Source organism: Malus domestica, chromosome 15 (genome assembly GCF_042453785.1).
Source record: "Malus domestica chromosome 15, GDT2T_hap1".
Taxonomy (NCBI): Eukaryota; Viridiplantae; Streptophyta; class Magnoliopsida; order Rosales; family Rosaceae; genus Malus; species Malus domestica.
In genome coordinates, this window is record NC_091675.1 from 9,296,476 (window position 1) to 9,314,779 (window position 18,304).

Consider the following 18,304-nt stretch of genomic DNA (forward strand, 5'->3'; position numbering starts at 1 on the left):
AAGCCAAAAAGAAACACATGAAGGAATACAGTTGGACACAAATTTTTCGTAAGTAATTCATCCTTTACCATATGTAGCTGGACACAATTTTTTTTATTTATCATTTTAACGTAGAGAGGTGTTTTTTTAACACACGCCTCTTGATTACTGACTATCAAATTAAATAAATCAAACGAAAATAATGGCTCAACACGAGTGTTTAATTATAATTTTCCTTTTAAGTATTCATTCTAGTTCAATCATAAACACCAAAAGAGGCTTTAATTTCATACAAACAAACAAACAAACAAGTAATGTGTTTTATAGGAAAGAGATTTTCTCCGGATCCCTTCCTCGTAATTCACTAAATCAGGAATCCGTGACGTTGAAAATTGATCAAGTGATTACAAACATGGGTCTACTTTAAAAATTATAATAACTTCAACCGTTTGATCAATTTTTAATAGTACGGATTATGTGATTTGTTGAATTATTATATCCCTAGAAGTGAAACACGCAGCTGGTGAGGATCTTGATCTACTAGATTATTTACTATAATTAAGGTTGAAGATTTGGTTGCGGTTAGGTATTCAGACGATGTGACGCCATGAGATAAGCTTCATCATTATAACCTCATGGTTCTTTGTCCACGAGTTGTTAATTAATTAATTATAAACTAAATCATGCGCAACGTTTGTAGGTCCCCAATCCAAAAAGGATCTCATTTAATGTGAAGATTCTCAGCCACAAAATTTGGAATAGAGGTCCGAGAACTATGATTCTTGAAATCCAAAGAAAGATTTTGCTACTTACTCAATTCTTTGTTTTTTAAAGAAAAGATATGTAAATGATTATGTTGTGGTTTGTTAATAAGTACTCTTAAATGTGTTAGTTCTTACGGAGTGTGTAACTATTTATAGGGTAAATTACACAGTAGCCCCTCAGGTATTGAGGTTATTACAACCTCATACAACAACTTTAAAACATTTCACTTTCATACTTCATGTACTATTTTATTTCAAAACAACACCTCCGTTAGATTTTCCATCCAATGGACTGTTAAATGCTGACGTGGCTGCCACATTTGTATTGATGTGGCTGCCACATGGCCTAAATAATAATTTTTTATACATTAATAATATTATAATATTAACCATATTTAAAAAAATAAAAAAATAAAAAAAAAGAAAAACCCGAACCCAATCCCCTTCATTTCCCCCACCTATCTGTAACTCCCCCAGAAGAAGAAGAAACCAAACCCCTCCCCCTCCCGCCGAAGACCCACTTGCCTTTCCCCCCTCGCGACGACCCACTTGCTATGAAAACCCCCCCCCCCCCGCGCGACGACCCATCTGCCGTGACCCACCCCCCCCCCGGCGCAACGACCCACCTGCCGTGACCCCCCCCCACGATGACCCACCTGCTGTGACCCCCCCCCCCCACGATGACCCACCTGCTGTGAACACCCCCCCCCCGCGACGACCCATCTAGGCACCTCTGCCCTTCCCGTCGATGATAAGCTCGCGACCCCCCCCCGGGCGACGGTTGCAGGTTGTGGGTTGTGGGTTGTGGTTTTGCAGGTAGTGGGTTGCGGGTTGTGGTTTTGCAGGTAGTGGGTTGCAGGTATTTGGGTTGCAGGGGTTTCTAAGAAAAATAGTGGAAAAAAAGCAGATAAGTGATTAAAGGTGGGGGCTTTGAGGCGGGAGAGGTGGAGGGGGATATGGATTTTGGGGGAAGGAGACGCATGGAGGCAGAGGGTGGCGGGGGAAGAGGTGGGGAGATGGGTGGAATTCGAAGTTCAAACCCTAGAGAAGGAGAGGGAATGAAGGAATTGAAAAAAGGGTGTCAGGGAGTGTGTTGGGGTTGGTGTGGAGGAAGAAGAAGAGTGGGAGAGATGGGTAAGGGGGTGGGGACAGACTGACGGGAAGGAAGAGATGGGTAAGGGGGTGGGGGTGAGATGTGGGGTTGTGGGGAAGGGGATCTGGGTTCGGGTTTTCTGGTTTTTTTTTTTTTTTTTTTTTTTTAGGGTTAATATTATAATATTGTTAATGTATACAAATTTATTTTTTTGCCATGTGGCAGCCACATCAGCACAAATGTGGCAGCCACGTCAGCATTTAACAGTCAATTGGATGGAAAATCTAACGGAGGTGTTGTTTTGAAATAAAATAGTACATGAGGTATGAAAGTGAAATGTTTTAAAGTTGTTGTATGAGGTTGTAATAACCTCAATACCTGAGGGGCTACTGTGTAATTTACCCCTATTTATATCACTAAAAAAGTAGTTGTGCATATCATTTCTAATTCAGTTATGATAATCGATTAGTTAATATGTTGATTAACCGTATTCTAAAACACGTGAAAAATTTATCATTGACTTATTAAATTATCTATCTAGAAATTTAAAAGTTTAATATAGAGGATCTTTAATTCACATTTTTTTTCCATCAATAACGTTTTATAAAACTCTTGGACTAAGGATTTTCGTAGCTTCAAGTGAGGACTATGTTGTTAACAATCATTATTACAGAGTGAGTAATTATGTATATCACAAAAAAGTAGCCATGCATATCATTTATGATTCAATTTATCGTAATCGATTAATTAACATGTTGGTTAATCTTATTCTGAAATACAAAAAAAAAAAACAAAAATCCTTGGCTTATCAAATAATCCATCGAGCCATGAAAATGTTAAATTTAGTGAGATCTTTAATTCACATTTTTTTACATCAATAATGTTTTAAAAAACTCTTGGACTAAGGATTTTTGTAGCTTCAAATGAGGAGGGGAGAATCGATCTTAATTTCTTTAAATCAGGAAAAACTCTCCAACAAGTGTGGTCTTCCTTTGTCAACTGGCAATTTAGAATTGTAAACCGCTCTCAAAATCGGTGGGTAGGTCCTTCCTCTAGTTCAAGAGTTAGAATTGAAACAAGTATACCTTGCAAAACCAACAAAGAAATATGGAACCAGATCAAACTCGTAGTTATTTGAAACGAAGAAAAAAAGCAGATACGATACGATGTTACATAACAACAGATTATAAAACTTCATTGGTAGACGATTTGCCAACAATATATATCAAAGTTGTATGCATCTGGAACTCACATTTAACATGATCCACGTCATGTTTGTGGAAGACCGGGTGCAATTGAACACCAAAACATAAACGATTGGTGCATGGGGAAATTAGAGTCGTCAAGTCCATAGGTTAGGAGTGTGTGGACCTTCTTCTTCACTTTACTCTTTTACCCTTGCATTTGACTTTACGTGTAAACCAGAAAAGCCTAAGATCTTGCATCATACCCTAGGCCGATATTTGATTTTGACGGCCATGATGTGATCTCAGACTACGGCGGTGGATCTCCACCATCCAAAAGCACCGTACGAGGAGACAACATAAAGATGTAATGAGGGAGGAAAACATGTGAAATTGGTCTGAAATGGGAATGAACTTAAAAGTGTATCCATACCATTGTTATGTAATGTAATTATTCAATTCAATTATAATTTAAATCATATTATTACTAGTCCATTGTGAAGCTAAGTTCATCATCTTCTTTTTAGTGTAGATAATATCGTTTGTTTAAAAAAAAATTATAACATGTGTATTTATTTTCTCATTAAGAGAAATGCTAAGAAGACTTCTCAAAGTGGAACTTTTTGTGGACTCTCTGCTATCTCACAATTTAACGTCAATTCTCGTGTCAACATTATAAAACATTGTGACAAAAACTTGAGATGACAGAGAGTTCATGGAGAGTTTCCTTAGAGCATCTCTAAATGAGATGTTAAATTTTAAATATAAAATTTAAATTTGAACGCTTATATAGCACTTTTAAAAATAAAAAAAAAAAATTTTGTCTTCACCCGATATGACAAATGTAAGCTATTATTTCAGAGATTGCACTAATTACTTTTCATAATAATAATAAGTATTTTTAAAACAAAAAAAAAATAATCACTTTAACTAGATTTAAAGTTGATGTCAAATTAGATAGCAACCGCTTTTGCTGTCAATCGCATTATGCCACTAATATTTAGGTTTAAAAACACTAATGTTGCCTTTTTTTTTTAACTATTATTGTTGGTGGAAACTTTTGTATTCCTTACTTGGAGATGTTCTTAACATTTATATTCTCAATACATCTTATAGGAGAGATATATTAAAAAAATGTCTAGTCATTATAAAATGTAAAATTATGAAGTCAATGCAAGGAAATTAAAAAAAAAAAAGAAAAAAAAGGAGAGATTTGAGTTTTGAGACACTTTGGGAGGGAGAGAGTTTGTGTAGGCTATATAGAGTGGTCCGTGGATGAAAATGGGAGATCTAAATGATCATGTTATCATGTTGTATAGAAGGTACACTCGCGTGCACATGAACAGCGATCCTGTCCGTTGATTTGAATTCGTGGGGTCAATCTCCTTCCATGTGTTGCTCCCCACTTGCGTCCCTAATGCGTTTCTTTCACAAGTTAGAACAACAGTCACATGTTAGAACAACAGTTTTTCACGGGAGTTTGTCTAGCACGCGCCCTATGGAGCGTTGGGCATGGTTTCCACTAGTTGAGAGCCGTGACCTCATCGTATCCACTACCAGGGCCCACGGAAATAAAGTAACAATATATGGTCAATAGAAGGAAACGACAAACTAATGCGTCGCTGATCTAGTGTGTATCTCGGATGATCATGCCACGTGTAGGGCGGAATAAGATTGGGCCAAGCCAGGTAAGCATGTGTTAAAGGGGATGGGCGTGCAGGACCACCTAGGGACCACCTCCAAAATCTGCAAAATCTCCTGCGGCTGGATTCTCTGCCAATAGTTAGCCGTCAATTAATGTGGAATGACGATGATGCCCTCTACCTCGTTATACACAAAAGTGCATGCAGGGAAAAACGGGGCAAAGTTACAGTGTGCGTTGCCGGTGGTGTTATTTTACTGTTACGCTGGATTGATCGAGGAGGGTGGGATTTGAGGAGGATCGTGGCCGTCGGATTGGAGGGTGCATCGGTACAGCAAAAGGCGTGCAGCGTGCAGCGTGCAGTACACGTGCAATTAAACCGCGTCACCATCAAACTTCCCCTACGTATCTTCCAAAGTGCTGTGGTTTGGCCAGCATAATAAATGAAGAAAACAAAGAACCACTAGCCAGCAATTACTCCAAACACGCACCGAGAGAGAGAGAGAGAGAGAGAGAAGAAAGAACAAAGATTTGAGCTTTGCTGTTCAGATTTTAGGAGGGAAAATCCCAAAACCCAAAAACCCAAAACCCATTTGACATATATTTCAACCCATAAATTTTCATAACCCAGAGAGCAGAATCCATTCCTTTCGAGTATTTGTAGAGAGAGAAAGAGAGAAAAACCAGAGGGAGAGAGAGAGAGAGAGAGAGAGAGAGAGAGAATGTTTGCAGCAGAAAATGGACTGAAAGGAGACCCAAGGCTCCAAGCCATATCAGAAGCCATCAGGGTTGTGCCTCACTTTCCGAAACCAGGTTCCATTTTTTTAGTTGTTTATTTTGTTGGGTTATTTTTTTAATTTGTTGTTTTTTTTAATTAGATTGTCAGTGTTTTTTTGTGAAGTTTGATGATTTGTGTGGTTATTTGTTTATTATTTATTATGTATGTATGCAGGGATAATGTTTCAAGACATAACAACATTGTTGCTTGATCACAAGGCCTTCAAGCATGTTGTCGACATTTTTGTTGATCGCTACAGAGACATGGACATCTCTGTTGTCGCCGGTACTCTCCCCCTCTCACTCCTTCTCTCTCTCTCTCTCTCTCTCTCTCTCTCTCAATATATATATATAATACATCTGTATATATGTACAAATTTTTGAAGTATTTTTTAAGGTTTGTTAATGTTGTGAATATTAAAATGTGGGCTTAATTAGTTAATTTATGAGTTGCTGTCTGCAACTTTGTCTTTTGGCTCTTGGGTTTTACTGGTTTTTCCCCACTTCGATTGTTTTGAGAAATAAATTTCTGGATTTGCAATCCTTGCTGATGCCTTTGAAGATTTTCCATATCTTTGAGAGGCTTGTTTTTTGGTTTCATACATCATTAATCTTAGCCAAATTAGTTTATAATTTTTCCTATTTTGTTTTTATGCACTTTTACAGATTAATGATTTTCTAATTTGACCACTTTTGTTAATGTGGAATGGTTTTCCGAATTTATTCCCCTCAATAATTATATCTACGGCTAATGCAGTGGGATCACAAGCTCAAAACAGAGCAGATTTCTTCATTTTTCTGTATAATTTGCTTAAGCTGATTGCATTCTTCTACACGGCTGCATTTTTCGGGTTGCTTGGACACATAGAAGATTCATTGACCAATTCACGAACAATTTTGTCGATGCATTCTTTATGATTTTTAAGGATTTTTTTTTTTTTTTTTTTGTGAAATTCTACGATTTTGTTCGTATATTTTGATTAATAAAACTATTAACCTCAACTGCATTCTCAAACAATTGAGAAATTTCTGTTGCTGCTGATTGTGTGACCATCATGTTAATTACCAACCTGATACCATTACTATTCCACAAAAAGTTAATCTTTCGGATATCATCATTTTGGTTTCGATTAATGCTACACTTACCACGTTCCTACCGCCTCTCCAATAGAGGTAGGTCCCACCTCTATTTGAGAGGCGGTCCAAATGTGGTAAGGATAGCATTCTTGTATCGGTCATTACTGCAAGAGAAAGTTTCCCGAGTTAAAGGATAAGCACTAATTTCTCACAGATCAATCTTTTTGCTCCTTGAGACCTTTGCTTTCCTGTCGGCACTTTACGTAAGTGAAGAAAGCTAGCTATTGATGTGGATGGTTAACTCCGAGTGGATGTTCATCAACATTTTGCTGTCCTCATGACAGATGAACAGTCATTGCTAAAAAGAAGGGTGTTTTGAACGTTGGACCGTCCCAATTATTGGCCTTAATCAATCACTGTTTTCTTCAAGTTGGTGATATAGTTTACCAAATAGTAGCATGATAACGACAACCCTAATTATAAATTTTATTATATAATTAATTCTTACGTGGTCTGCTTTTCATACTTCTTGTCTTTATGACTAATCTGCAGGAGTGGAAGCCAGAGGGTTCATGTTTGGTCCTTCAGTTGCTCTAGCAATTGGTGCCAAGTTTGTCCCTTTACGTAAACCTAGAAAGTTGCCCGGTACGCTCAACTTTAATTAGCTCGATTTGCTTAGGTTTTTTTTTTTTTTTTTTTTTAATGTCCAGGAGCTAATTACCTTTTTAATCATGCACTCAGTCCTCCTTAATCAACTTTTGAAGTAGTTATAATATAAAGCTAGTGTCCCTTGAGCCTTTGAAAGGTCTACTGGATTTGGCTGTTAAAGTATTGCCCCCCATCGTTTAAGCAGTCAGCGCGCTAATTTTTACAATTAGCCCTAGTTTTAATGTCTGGTAAAATGCTTTTTATCTATTGTTTAGTGCTTAGTTTCATTTAGGATAAGGCCTTTTTTACTAGGGCGACGTTGCTGTTGGCTCTTTTTCTTTTTTACCACAATATACAACCTGTCTCTCTCTCTCTCGTCACGTGATAGATAACCGGTTTTAGGCAAAATTTACTCCAACATTGGGATGTTTGGAAGTGAGGTCTTGGTTGTTGATGTAGCGTCTATTTTGTGCCTTGCATTTTTCATTTTCGCTGTACGCTAATCTTCACTTAACAATGCTGCTTATCCAGGAGAAGTAATTTCAGAAGCGTATGAGCTCGAGTATGGAACCGACTGCTTAGAAATGCACGTTGGTGCTGCTCAGCCCGGTGAACGTGCATTGGTAATTGATGATCTAATAGCTACCGGTGGGACCTTATCAGCAGCAATAAGACTTTTAGGTGAGTGGTTGCTGTTGAGGCGTTTGTTATTTCTTGTTCATCTTCTTCCTTATACTGCTTGAGTACCCTACTTGAAATTCACATCATCCCAAAACAAATTTCTGTGTTTCTAGAACGTGTTGGGGCGGAAGTGGTCGAATGTGGATGCGTTATTGGGTTGCCTGAGGTTAAGGTAATGTTTAAGCATTTATTAACTTAAAAGTTGGGCTAAACTACGATTCTAGTCCGTGTAGTTTGGCGGAAGTTCCACTTTGGTACCTCTGGTTTCAATTTTCGCGATTTTAGGCCAGTCATTTGTCATTGCTGCAATTTTTCAACGAGTGACCTACGTGAGTGGCTAATGTCAAGGTAGATTATCGTCCTTGGGTTGCAACCATTGATAAATAGGGTACTAAAATTGCGAAAGACGAAACTACAGGTACCAAACTCTAGGGACCAACATCATAATTTGACCTAAAAATTCAGACTAAAATCTAAAATTGCGAAAGATGAACCTACGGGTACCAAACTCTAGGGACGGGCATCATAATTTGACCTAAAACTTCAGGGATATTCAAATTCGAAAGCATTGTTGTGTATTGAGTGCATGCTACTCGTAAGTCTTTTGATATCTCAAGTGCAATGCAGTTGAGCTGCTCTTGATGAATGATGATTGTGACATTTCAGGGACAGTGCAGGCTTAATGGAAAGCCACTCTACATCCTTGTGGAGCCACGCCAGTTAGATAACTGCTGTTGAGGTAGTACTAATACTTCCCACCATTCTCCTTTATTTCGATTCAAATTTCGTTGTCCCTGTGTTTTCCCGTCTGTGGCATATAATGAGTCTCGCCTTCGATTGTGATCTGAAGCAAGCCCTTTTGACGTGGGAAATTTGACCGCAAAACACTGTCTGAACTGTTAGATCAAGAGCGATATGTTGGTCTAACGGTTCAGACAAGTATTCGCTAGGTCATCAAGTGTGCTGGTCTCCTACAAGTTCTCCCAAGTTAGATATTAAATTCTTTTCATTCATGCAGTTCTGTTGGAGTTCTGCTTGGGCTGACTGCAGAAACAATGACGCTTCACTTGGGCAAATGGCCGTGAATGTTTAGGGTGACCGAGTTCCGCTGCACAATGCTCGCCATTCCCTTGTCTCCGTCTCGTGTAGATTACTATGTAACATTAGCCATTTCGAACAAAATTCATGGACGAATGTTGTTTTCGAGAGATTGATTTATTCTTAAAATGGAAACTTCGTTGCTGCATTATGGCAAATTATTCAATTTAAATCTCTAATGCTCATTTATTTTGCCAAGCAAGAGGCTCCAAGACATATTTTGGTTTCTCTTGCTCGAATGCATGCCAACCAAAGAAATCGAAAGCAGCTTTGCTCATGTGGTTAAGAGCATTTATCCATGCACCTGAGCTTGTGTTCAAAATCCTCTTTCCGTTGTATTAGAAAAAGGAAAGCTCATTACTGCAGGCTGGTTGTACATGCTTGCACTTCATTTCCGCACTCCTCACGCTTGAGAGTGAGTGCGGGAAGTGATCTTTGGAGCGTCGAAATCATCTCCCTAATTCGTTCACTTGTGTCATGAAATACCTAAAGTCGGATATTTAAACAAATCAATGAAGAATTTACGTCACAACCTAGAATGTCAATTTTTAACCAAGGAAAATGAAAGGAAAGCTGCAACTACGATTGCAAAAGGCAGCAGTACCGAAGGACAAGCAGCAACATCGTAGGGTTAATGTTTATAGCTGAAACGGCCAGCAGACTGGCGTCCGAAAAGTTTGACAAAATTATGATTCGCTTATACGTGCATACAATGGAAAAGAGCAGAGCTACTTTCAAATTTCTAAGCCAAAACAGAAGAGAAACACGTTTGTCACTAATAATTTCCATTCATCTCTTTCGTTTATTGGTGCCATCGCAGAAAAAAATAATACAACATTCCTGTAAACCAGAGATTGCACAAACTTTCTTGAGACTCGTATATGTGTAACCACAAGCTTGAATTGTCGTGTAACAAGAAATACATGAAACAACAGACGATGCGAGTGGCCAAATTATTCCTTCTTTTTTTTTCTTTTGAAGGACAAAATTTACAATATTCATCCTTACACCTTCCTACTTACTCGTCAGTGAAGTTCGTCTTCAGGGACTTCGTCTTTCATAGATTGGACATCCGTTTTGTGAGCACGACGTATGAGACAGTTCACCTGTTTCCGTAATCTAGCATTTTCTGAAAAAATTTCTGCCAGAATCTTCCTTAACTCATTGTCTGTTGTCCTCGTATCATCATCGAGGTTGTCAACTTCACTAGTAGCTACACTGTCTTGAGCTAAGAGTTGTGCCTGATCAATTATTGCAAAGTTACTTCAGACATGGTTTATGAGAATGGGAACAATGCTTAAGCCAAAAATCAGTATGCTTTAAAGTTACTTCAAACTCAAATGGAATTTCACTACGTCAAATATAGAACCATTTAGGAAAAGTATAATTTAACGGTTAATATGCTGCCATCCATACGTAACAAATGTTTACAACTGATCGTTGAAGCAAGAAACATATAAACGTGCAGCACATTATGTTTCTCATACAAACAAATTTAATTTTAATATTGAAGATGCGCCAAATTTGGAAGTGTTGTAATGTGACCATATGCCAGAAAATAAAAGTCGGCAAACAAAAGAAACTTGGGAAATAAGTAGAAAGTACCTCTGAAAGTAAGAGACTGATACGGTTGTCTGAAGCATCCAACAATTCTGAAGCCTCTGGTAGAATTGAAGAATCATCAACAGGAAAATTGATATTGCATTCTTGAAGCTGCTGATGAAGAACGTTGCATTCATGCAACAATTTTTTTCTAGCAGTCTCTGCAAGCTTGCTCATTTGTTTTTCCTGTTGGCGGAGCTTCTGAAAAATAGAAAAATAAATGAAAACAAGAAAAACATCAAACCTAACTAATAGATTACTCTCTGGCTCGTCAGCTACATATCAATTCAATTTTTAATTTGTTTCTGAAAGCAAGATGAAAATGTGCCATATTGTTCTATCAATGCATCTGTCTTAGGACCAAAACATAAAGCTTCCAGGGTATTGCGGAATATAAGTGAAGTAATAATCAAAAGGACGGACGCCAATTATGTGGATCAATAACAGAAAGCAGAACCAATTTAACCCAACAACCTAAGAAGAACTAGTTTGAAAAAGTTAGAATGCAACAATACTATTGGACGAGTGACAAAATACCTCAGCTTCAGATTTCTCCGTCTGTGATTTACTAAGTTCATGCTTCAGTCCTGCTTGAGAATTGCGCAAGGATTTAACTTCTTTAACAAGAACTTTAATATCTGCTTTAGATTTTGCTTCTAGCTCTTCATATCGCTTTGATAAATTCTCAAGCTGCTCCTTGTAAGGATCCACCTCCTGCGGCAATATCTCTTTCTCTCGACCAGATGAATCTTTTGTTGACTCTGCACATGACTTCTTGTCCTGGTAGCATTTGAATATATCGTATAACTATCCAGATCATAAAAAAGATGGCCACAGACTGACCCCAAAAAAATGAAAAGACATAAAAGTAGAAAAGACAAACTTCCAGAACAATAACCTGTTCCGACTTCAACTTCAACTCCATCTCCAATGACTTCCGCCGGAGTTCCTCCATGTCCCACTGCATTTTGGTAAACCTTTCCCTCTCAGTTAAAATAGCTTGCTGCAGGTTCTCTTTACTCTTCTGTCTAGTAGTTTCAAGTTCAACTTCCAAATCCTTGACCTGTAGGACCCAATCAATTAGTCTATGAACTCCCTCTGTGAAATCAAATGGTGTACCAATTCTTTCAGCCGACAGACTGTAACTGGATTTTATCAAAATCTATAACTTCGTAAGTGTCACAGCTATTGTGTTCATCCTTCTTCCATCGAAATCAATTGGATTTACAATGCATAATATATCCCAATTAATCTTCTCAAACTATTTGAGCAATAATTTTTTTTAACAGTTTATAATTGGGTCTTTGTAAAGTAGTTTTTATCAACAATTTATTTGTGCAGCAATTCATAATTAGGTCTATGTAAAGCAAGCATAAAAACTAAGTATACAATTTAAATTTCATGGATTTTCTTTTTCATTGAGGGGGAAAACAAATATTTTTGTCAATTAAGCCTCGGAAATGCAACTGTAAGGGTTTGGCCCTGGAGGCGAGGTAATCTATATATGAAATATGTTAGACACTATGTCACTGCAAAATTACTGGATATTTATTTCATAGTGAAAAGTTTGGGACAAGAATTTATGACAAGCTTCCAAGTGGTCTTGGCACGGGACAAACATTTCTTCCAGGTTATTTATAATGGCTTATTTCTCCTATTAGATATCCTTAAATTGAAAATGTACTTATTTGTGTCCTTTAAAAATGTCATGTTACAAATAACCCAATTTGATACAATCAAGAAGTTCTCCATCCCAAACAAATATAATTCTAGCAATTGAAATCATGAAGAGCATGATCAACTTAATTTGACATACCTTTGTTGCAAGGTAATCTTTCACTGCTATTTCTTGATTGAGTCTAGATATAAGATCTTCCATGTCTGTTTTTGCTGTGACTAGTCTTCGCTGCATGGTCAAGAGAACCCTGTTCAATTTGTTTCGCGGATCTAATGGGAGAACTATTTGAGTGCCAACTGAAGGTTGTAACTCTGTGTTGCCCAGCATTTCCATAATGCTTGAAACCTCAGCACCTCCAAGATGGTCAAGAGATCCATCACCAGATGAGTTTGGAACACCAGAGTTGGACATTTCACTACCTCTTAGAGAACTGGCATCACTTCCCACACTTTCATTTGAGAGCTTGCGAGCATGGTTGAATACTTTACTACGCTCTGGCTCAGAGAAAAGTTCCATTCCATTACGAGCTAGAATTGAAGATTTAGAAGCATTTCCATTATATGTATCCTTCCCTACAACATTATTGACATGTCTAGCATTCACTTTATGCTTAGGAAGGCCTTCCAACTCCTCTAGTATTGTGTGTCCCATGAATAGTCCCTCATCAATATTGGTCATGCCATACTTCACAAGCTTTTCTATTGGGCTTGTTAAATCTTCATCCAATACCAGATCTTCGAGACCAATGTCAGAACTGTCATTCCTTCCTAGCCTTGGTGTTCCTAGCTCAGATGTCTCATAAGCAGTATCACTTCCGTAATCTGGTGTGATTGATGAACTCCCTACAATGGCAGGTAAGGTAGAATAGGAAGGTGATTGAAGCGAACTCGCGTCTGAAGTGTTTTGGCTTGCATCTTGGAACGCTGAAATGTATTATGACAAGGAACGAATACATTAAAACTCTATAAAAGGAATCTGTGTTAACACAGAATAAAAAAAAAAAGGGGATGTGTCACAGCACTCATGCACAAGATAGTCACATACAAGACCTAGCTGCAGACTCTAGTTCAAGAAAGGACGCCACTGCAACGCTTCTTGATATATCAATATCCGATAGCAGCTTTGTCATCCAAGCCTCCAACGAACACCTTCTCTGCAACAAAACTGAAACTTCTTAAGAATATTAATCACCCCTTTAGATGTGTACGAGTACACGCACATTTGAAGGTTGAAATTGTATATTACACTTTCCAGTTAAGAGTAATCCCCCCTTGTTAAGAATATGAACTACACTAGTGTGAGTTTGTTGTCCTCCATTGAACGACACTCATGTTACCTACCTCTTCCAACAGTTCCCGGCTCTTCATCCGCAAAAGTCCCTTGGGTGGAGTTGGTGGGAGATTTTTCTTGGGAAATGCCTTTTTAAGCTACAAGTAACAGCCAATAAACAAATATTAAGAATGTCCTTTGATTAGTTTAACAAAGGGAAAATCAACAGTGCGTTTCCTAAAGTAGTGCTTAGAAAACAACCAGGTTGTCGTTTCATATGAATTACCATACTAACATAAAGTAAATACCTATTTTACAGACAATCCAAAGTCAGTACTTACATCACTAAATAACTTCAGAAAATCATTAAATCTTCTTAACACTCCATTTGTAGTTGTAATACCTTCTGGTGATTGTACACCAACCTCAACCCTGTAGAACTGTCCCTTAAAATGTTATAATAGAACCCATGCAAAAGACTGGTAGTGAACAAATGCGAAATACAATTGAGCTTGAAATAACCATTGCGCATGTAGGTAGTATAAATGTTTATTTCACCAAAAGCTATGATCAATCTATTATCTATATGTTACACAAATCCAACAGAAAAAAATGTTGGATTTATCCAAATAGAAATCTTAATCTTGACTGCCACACAGAATATCTATATTATAATCGAATGACATCAAGTTTGTCACAATCATAGATTACCACGTGATTAAATTGCATAGTCGGAAACATTTTACTGTAATATAAGGAAGACTTGCTATATCCCACAAGAAACGACAAGGCACCTACAGGATCACCTTTAACATTCTTTTCACCAAACTGACCATAATAGCAACCAATAACATTGCAGAACCCTAAAGACCATAACGCTCCAATAACCTATTTGATAGGAGATACTGAAAGATTCACACATGAAAAGTTCAACCATGGATACAGATTTCCTAATTGTACTTAGTCCTAAAAGATAATATAAAACGACATCTAACCCAGGGAATAGATAAACACTGGAGAGTCGTTCAATTTGAGTACCACTACGGGATCGGAATTTCTTGACTTTGGAAGGACAACCCACGAAGGAATAGTGACACAATAACTCCATCCTGTGCGAGGATCATGTGGCCAAACTGTGTCCCGTCCATTCTGCAATAGGAATGTCAGCCTTTTGGATTAGACAGATACCCAGTGAGTATTTGTAACAATGATTGGCAATATATTTATATAAGCCACTGTGGCAGGAAAGAACAATGCAACGAGCTTATCCGCAAATGAGAACAAAAATGCAAATTGTTGATAAAAAAGGTCAAATTTGTTCATTTCATTGAAGAGGTTGCTAATACGAAAACGCATTTTCTTCTTTCGGTAACATGGTGATTGAAGAGTAGATCCGTCTCAACTTCTGTTTGCAGATTATATTGTTATCATTCCTAGTGGTTATACGATCATCTTAAGCCAATCGCGAAAAAAATGAAATTACTTGCTGACGAAGTAAAATCGTGATTTTATAAGGTACAAGTTGCAATTAACAAGAGATAATTAAAGAGTAAAAACAGTTAATGTGAGTGCATGCTGAAACTGAGCTAAACCCTAGGAAGTGAATCTAAACTCCATAACTGATTATCTGATGGATTATACGAAAATCACAATCGAACTAATAATAAATACAAGCTTAAATGAGAAAGTAACGATCTTCAATTACACAATTTCCAAAGTTAGTAACTTGAAATAATTGGAATTGAGAGAAAGAGCGGAAGCAGACGAACCCATTTCCGAGGAGCAGGACTCCAATCCATCCCAAGCGGCAGCGGCGAAGTCCCATCGTGTCTGTGCCTCGGAGGACTCCGTCTCTGCATTTTCCGATCTTCCTATAATTCTCTCTCTCTAAAACTCCCTATCTGTTTCTCTCTCTAAGAATCGAAATCGATCATCGCCCACTCTCCCTCAACAAATGGCGAACGGCCAGAGAGAGGAAGCTAGCGTTTTGGCTATCGGATCAGACGAACCAGCCGAGGAGAGTCAATACTCATTCACAAAACACAACGGACAGGTGGCGTCCGCAGAGCCTCCATTGTTCTGCTTCGTCGTCACTCCAAAAGCGATGGCGCACGTTAGCAGGTGAATGGACTATGTGGCTAACCAGAGCCGGCGGAGGGCGGCCGTTGCGTTGCGTGTCGCCTTTGCAGCTGTGTAGCAAAAATTCTCAATCGCCAAGTCTTCTCTCTCTTTTCTCCGAGTCTGTCAGTATTCGTTTCCACCGATCCCACGCACTCCTCCTTTTTTCTTTTAATTTAATTTAATTTTAATTATTTTCTGGAAAAAAAAAAATTAATTGCTTTTTTTGGGGTAATATTAACAGTCTTACCTAACTGTCTCCGTTTGCAGTTGCATTGAGCTTCACGGCGGGGACAGAGAAAGCATCGGATGCCTATTTTGGACCATTTGCTTCGGCATAAAGGTTTGTCATCATGGGCCTCATGGCCCATAATTGCTAGTGGCCCATTTGGATCGTTACGCTAGAGTTGGCGAAATTCTGCACACCTTGATAACACGAAACGAATGGCTGGTTTGGTATTGCTGTGCTTTGAAAAAAAGCTGCTGTGAGAATAAGTGGCTGTGCTGTGAGAATAAGCGGCTGTGAAATAAATCAGCAGAGCGTTTGGTAAACTTTTTTGTAAAAGTGCTTTTGGAAAAAAAAAGCAGTCTGATAGTGGGTCTTTTCGTTAAAGGAGCACTGTAGCTCCGTGTGCTTTGAAAAAAAGCCATTTTTCCAAAGCTGCAAATAGTAGCTTCAGCTTTTTCCTTTGATTTCAGCTTATTCTCACAGCAGCTTCCAAAATAAGCCCTTTTTTTTTAGTTTACCAAACACCTAAAACCCTCACAGCTTTTTTTCATAGGTGCTTTTTTTTTAAGCACCTCACTCCCAAACTAGGTCGAACACATGCACAAAAAGTCTAGTGTTTGGGAATGAGCATTGATGATCGTGTTGATAACAAGTTCAACCCATTATTATTGCGTTTAAAAAGGAAGGAAACAAGTCGTGTTGTGTTAATAGTTAAAATTTGCGAGTCGTGTTGTTTCGTGTTTAAATTGAGCTAATTTTCACTTTGGACCAAAACGACAGAATATGCACCTGTAAAACCACGACCGCATTGCTAGGTCTAGCTAAAGCCTAGAGTTTTGCGGAGTATTATTTTGATTAAGGGGAGATTCTGAACTTGAAGCTTTCGGCATTAAGAATATTAATATTGCTAAAACCAACAAGCAGTTCTAGGGGTGGGCGCGAGTTGAGCCGGGTTCATTTTGGTTGGATACACACAAATTTTTTCTTTTTAAATGAGTCTGAGTCGGTTCGATTTTATGTACTTTTATTAGTGGAACATATCTGTTTTCAATCATATGTCGTATAACAAAACAAAGTATAAAATAATCTCTAAATATTTTTGTTACGAAAAAATTACATCTAACAAAATCAATAGCACCAAATGTTCTTAAGGGACTCTTATGACTCTTTGTTTGAAGAAGTTTGATCGTTGTTTTATTTCTTAGCGTTTGATAGATATGGAATTATGGATCATGGGTTTCATTGTGGACTACTAATAAAATAACAAGTGTCATGACAACCCTTAACGATCTGGTCGGGTTGCCCACGCATAAAAAATATGGACTTGTTTTTAACAAGCCGGGTCCAACTTGGACCATTTTAAAAATCAAAAATAAAAACTGGATGCTTTTACATAAAGCCGATTAATAAGTTCTGGATCCACGGGCCCAAAGACCCGTATTTTCACCCCTAAGTAGTTGATATTAGGGGTGACTTGTTTTAGATCACGAAACTACGGTTTCTTATGTAGCAATTATCTTCTTATAAGCGTACATATTTGCAAATTGCTCTTTTGTGAATCGTTTAAGATTAAAACTAGTTTGGACCTTTGGGTTGGAGTTCAACTCATCAACCCAACCGACCGGAGTTGATAGTGTTTCGAACCAACAAAATCCAATATACAGGTTTTTGGTTTTTGTGGTTTGGCTAGTTTTATATTGAAATGGGCTTAAATAGTTGCCATAGGCTTGTCCATTCTTGCGGTATAGTTTGGTGAAGAAAATGGCTCTATTAAACAACAAATTAGAAGTCCATGGTTTTCATTAGCAACAGATTAAAAGAAATTGACTTAACATGGAAGACATTACTTATGTAAAATAGGAGAAGCCGTGAATGAGAATCATACCTAATTGTTCATGTATCGATATCATTCTCAAACTTGAATATTATGTTCACTAAGAGGCTCGTTTATCTCATACTTGAACAATCAGGGATGACATTCTCATTACTTATACAATAAGTAAGCACGTCCTCAAAGTATATGTGATAGAGATGAATGATTTTTTTTCTAGGAGATGAGAAGGGATTAGACATGAAGGAAACTTAGCTCTTATTACCATACCATTTTGTGGAGATTAGAAAGGATACGTTTTCTTAATGTGCTATCCGTCTTTTACCTTCAAGTTGAACAAAATTTCTTCATTTATTCTTTTAATATACACGAAGTATAGTAATTATCCAATCCAGTATGAGGCACTAAACGACGAAAAAGCAAACCACTTAATATGATTTTTGCATCACCAAATCTCATAAAGTTTTTGTGAGCTATTAATTAATCTCTTGTTTGTTGCATTTCCAAATCTCTTAAAGTTTCCTAAATAATTAAGTGGGTTCCCTTAAGCATGCCAAGTCTCTCTTGTTAACCATTAGTTGAACCAATCTCTTGTAAGGTAAGAGTTGTTTTGTTTAGAACATTTTATTATGCA

General features: G+C 37.7%; 2 protein-coding genes across 10 annotated transcripts; one reads left to right on the forward strand and one right to left on the reverse strand.

Annotated features, from left to right (window-relative positions):
• Positions 1 to 4,878: 4,878 nt before the first annotated feature.
• On the forward strand, positions 4,879 to 9,109 carry LOC103456217 (adenine phosphoribosyltransferase 5-like). Of its 3 annotated transcripts, XM_008395884.4 has the most exons (7): positions 4,879 to 5,475; positions 5,615 to 5,725; positions 7,069 to 7,161; positions 7,696 to 7,845; positions 7,959 to 8,017; positions 8,512 to 8,584; positions 8,864 to 9,109. In XM_008395884.4, exons 1-6 carry the CDS (start codon positions 5,385 to 5,387, stop codon positions 8,581 to 8,583), a joined length of 576 nt encoding a protein of 191 aa, XP_008394106.1. In that variant the 5' UTR covers positions 4,879 to 5,384; the 3' UTR covers position 8,584; positions 8,864 to 9,109. The 3 variants fall into 3 exon arrangements, 2 of the variants coding, with proteins under 2 accessions (XP_008394106.1, XP_008394107.1); XR_001785653.3 differs by lacking the exon at positions 7,959 to 8,017; XM_008395885.4 differs by lacking the exon at positions 7,069 to 7,161 and having other exon boundaries at positions 5,099 to 5,475.
• Positions 9,110 to 9,711: 602 nt separating this feature from the next.
• Positions 9,712 to 15,769, reverse strand: LOC103456215 (PX domain-containing protein EREL1). 7 transcript variants are annotated; one of them, XM_008395881.4, is made up of 10 exons: positions 15,262 to 15,769; positions 14,531 to 14,641; positions 13,834 to 13,932; positions 13,564 to 13,650; positions 13,268 to 13,376; positions 12,362 to 13,146; positions 11,444 to 11,608; positions 11,083 to 11,325; positions 10,549 to 10,746; positions 9,712 to 10,184 (listed from the first exon to the last, which is right to left on the reverse strand). In XM_008395881.4, the coding sequence occupies exons 1-10, from the start codon at positions 15,349 to 15,351 to the stop codon at positions 9,969 to 9,971; spliced, it is 2,103 nt and encodes a 700-aa protein (XP_008394103.3). In that variant the 5' UTR covers positions 15,352 to 15,769; the 3' UTR covers positions 9,712 to 9,968. The 7 variants fall into 7 exon arrangements, with proteins under 7 accessions (XP_008394103.3, XP_070669871.1, XP_017178740.3 ...); XM_070813770.1 differs by having other exon boundaries at positions 12,362 to 13,065; positions 15,262 to 15,766; XM_017323251.3 differs by having other exon boundaries at positions 13,834 to 13,924; positions 14,488 to 14,641; positions 15,262 to 15,766.
• Positions 15,770 to 18,304: the final 2,535 nt, after the last annotated feature.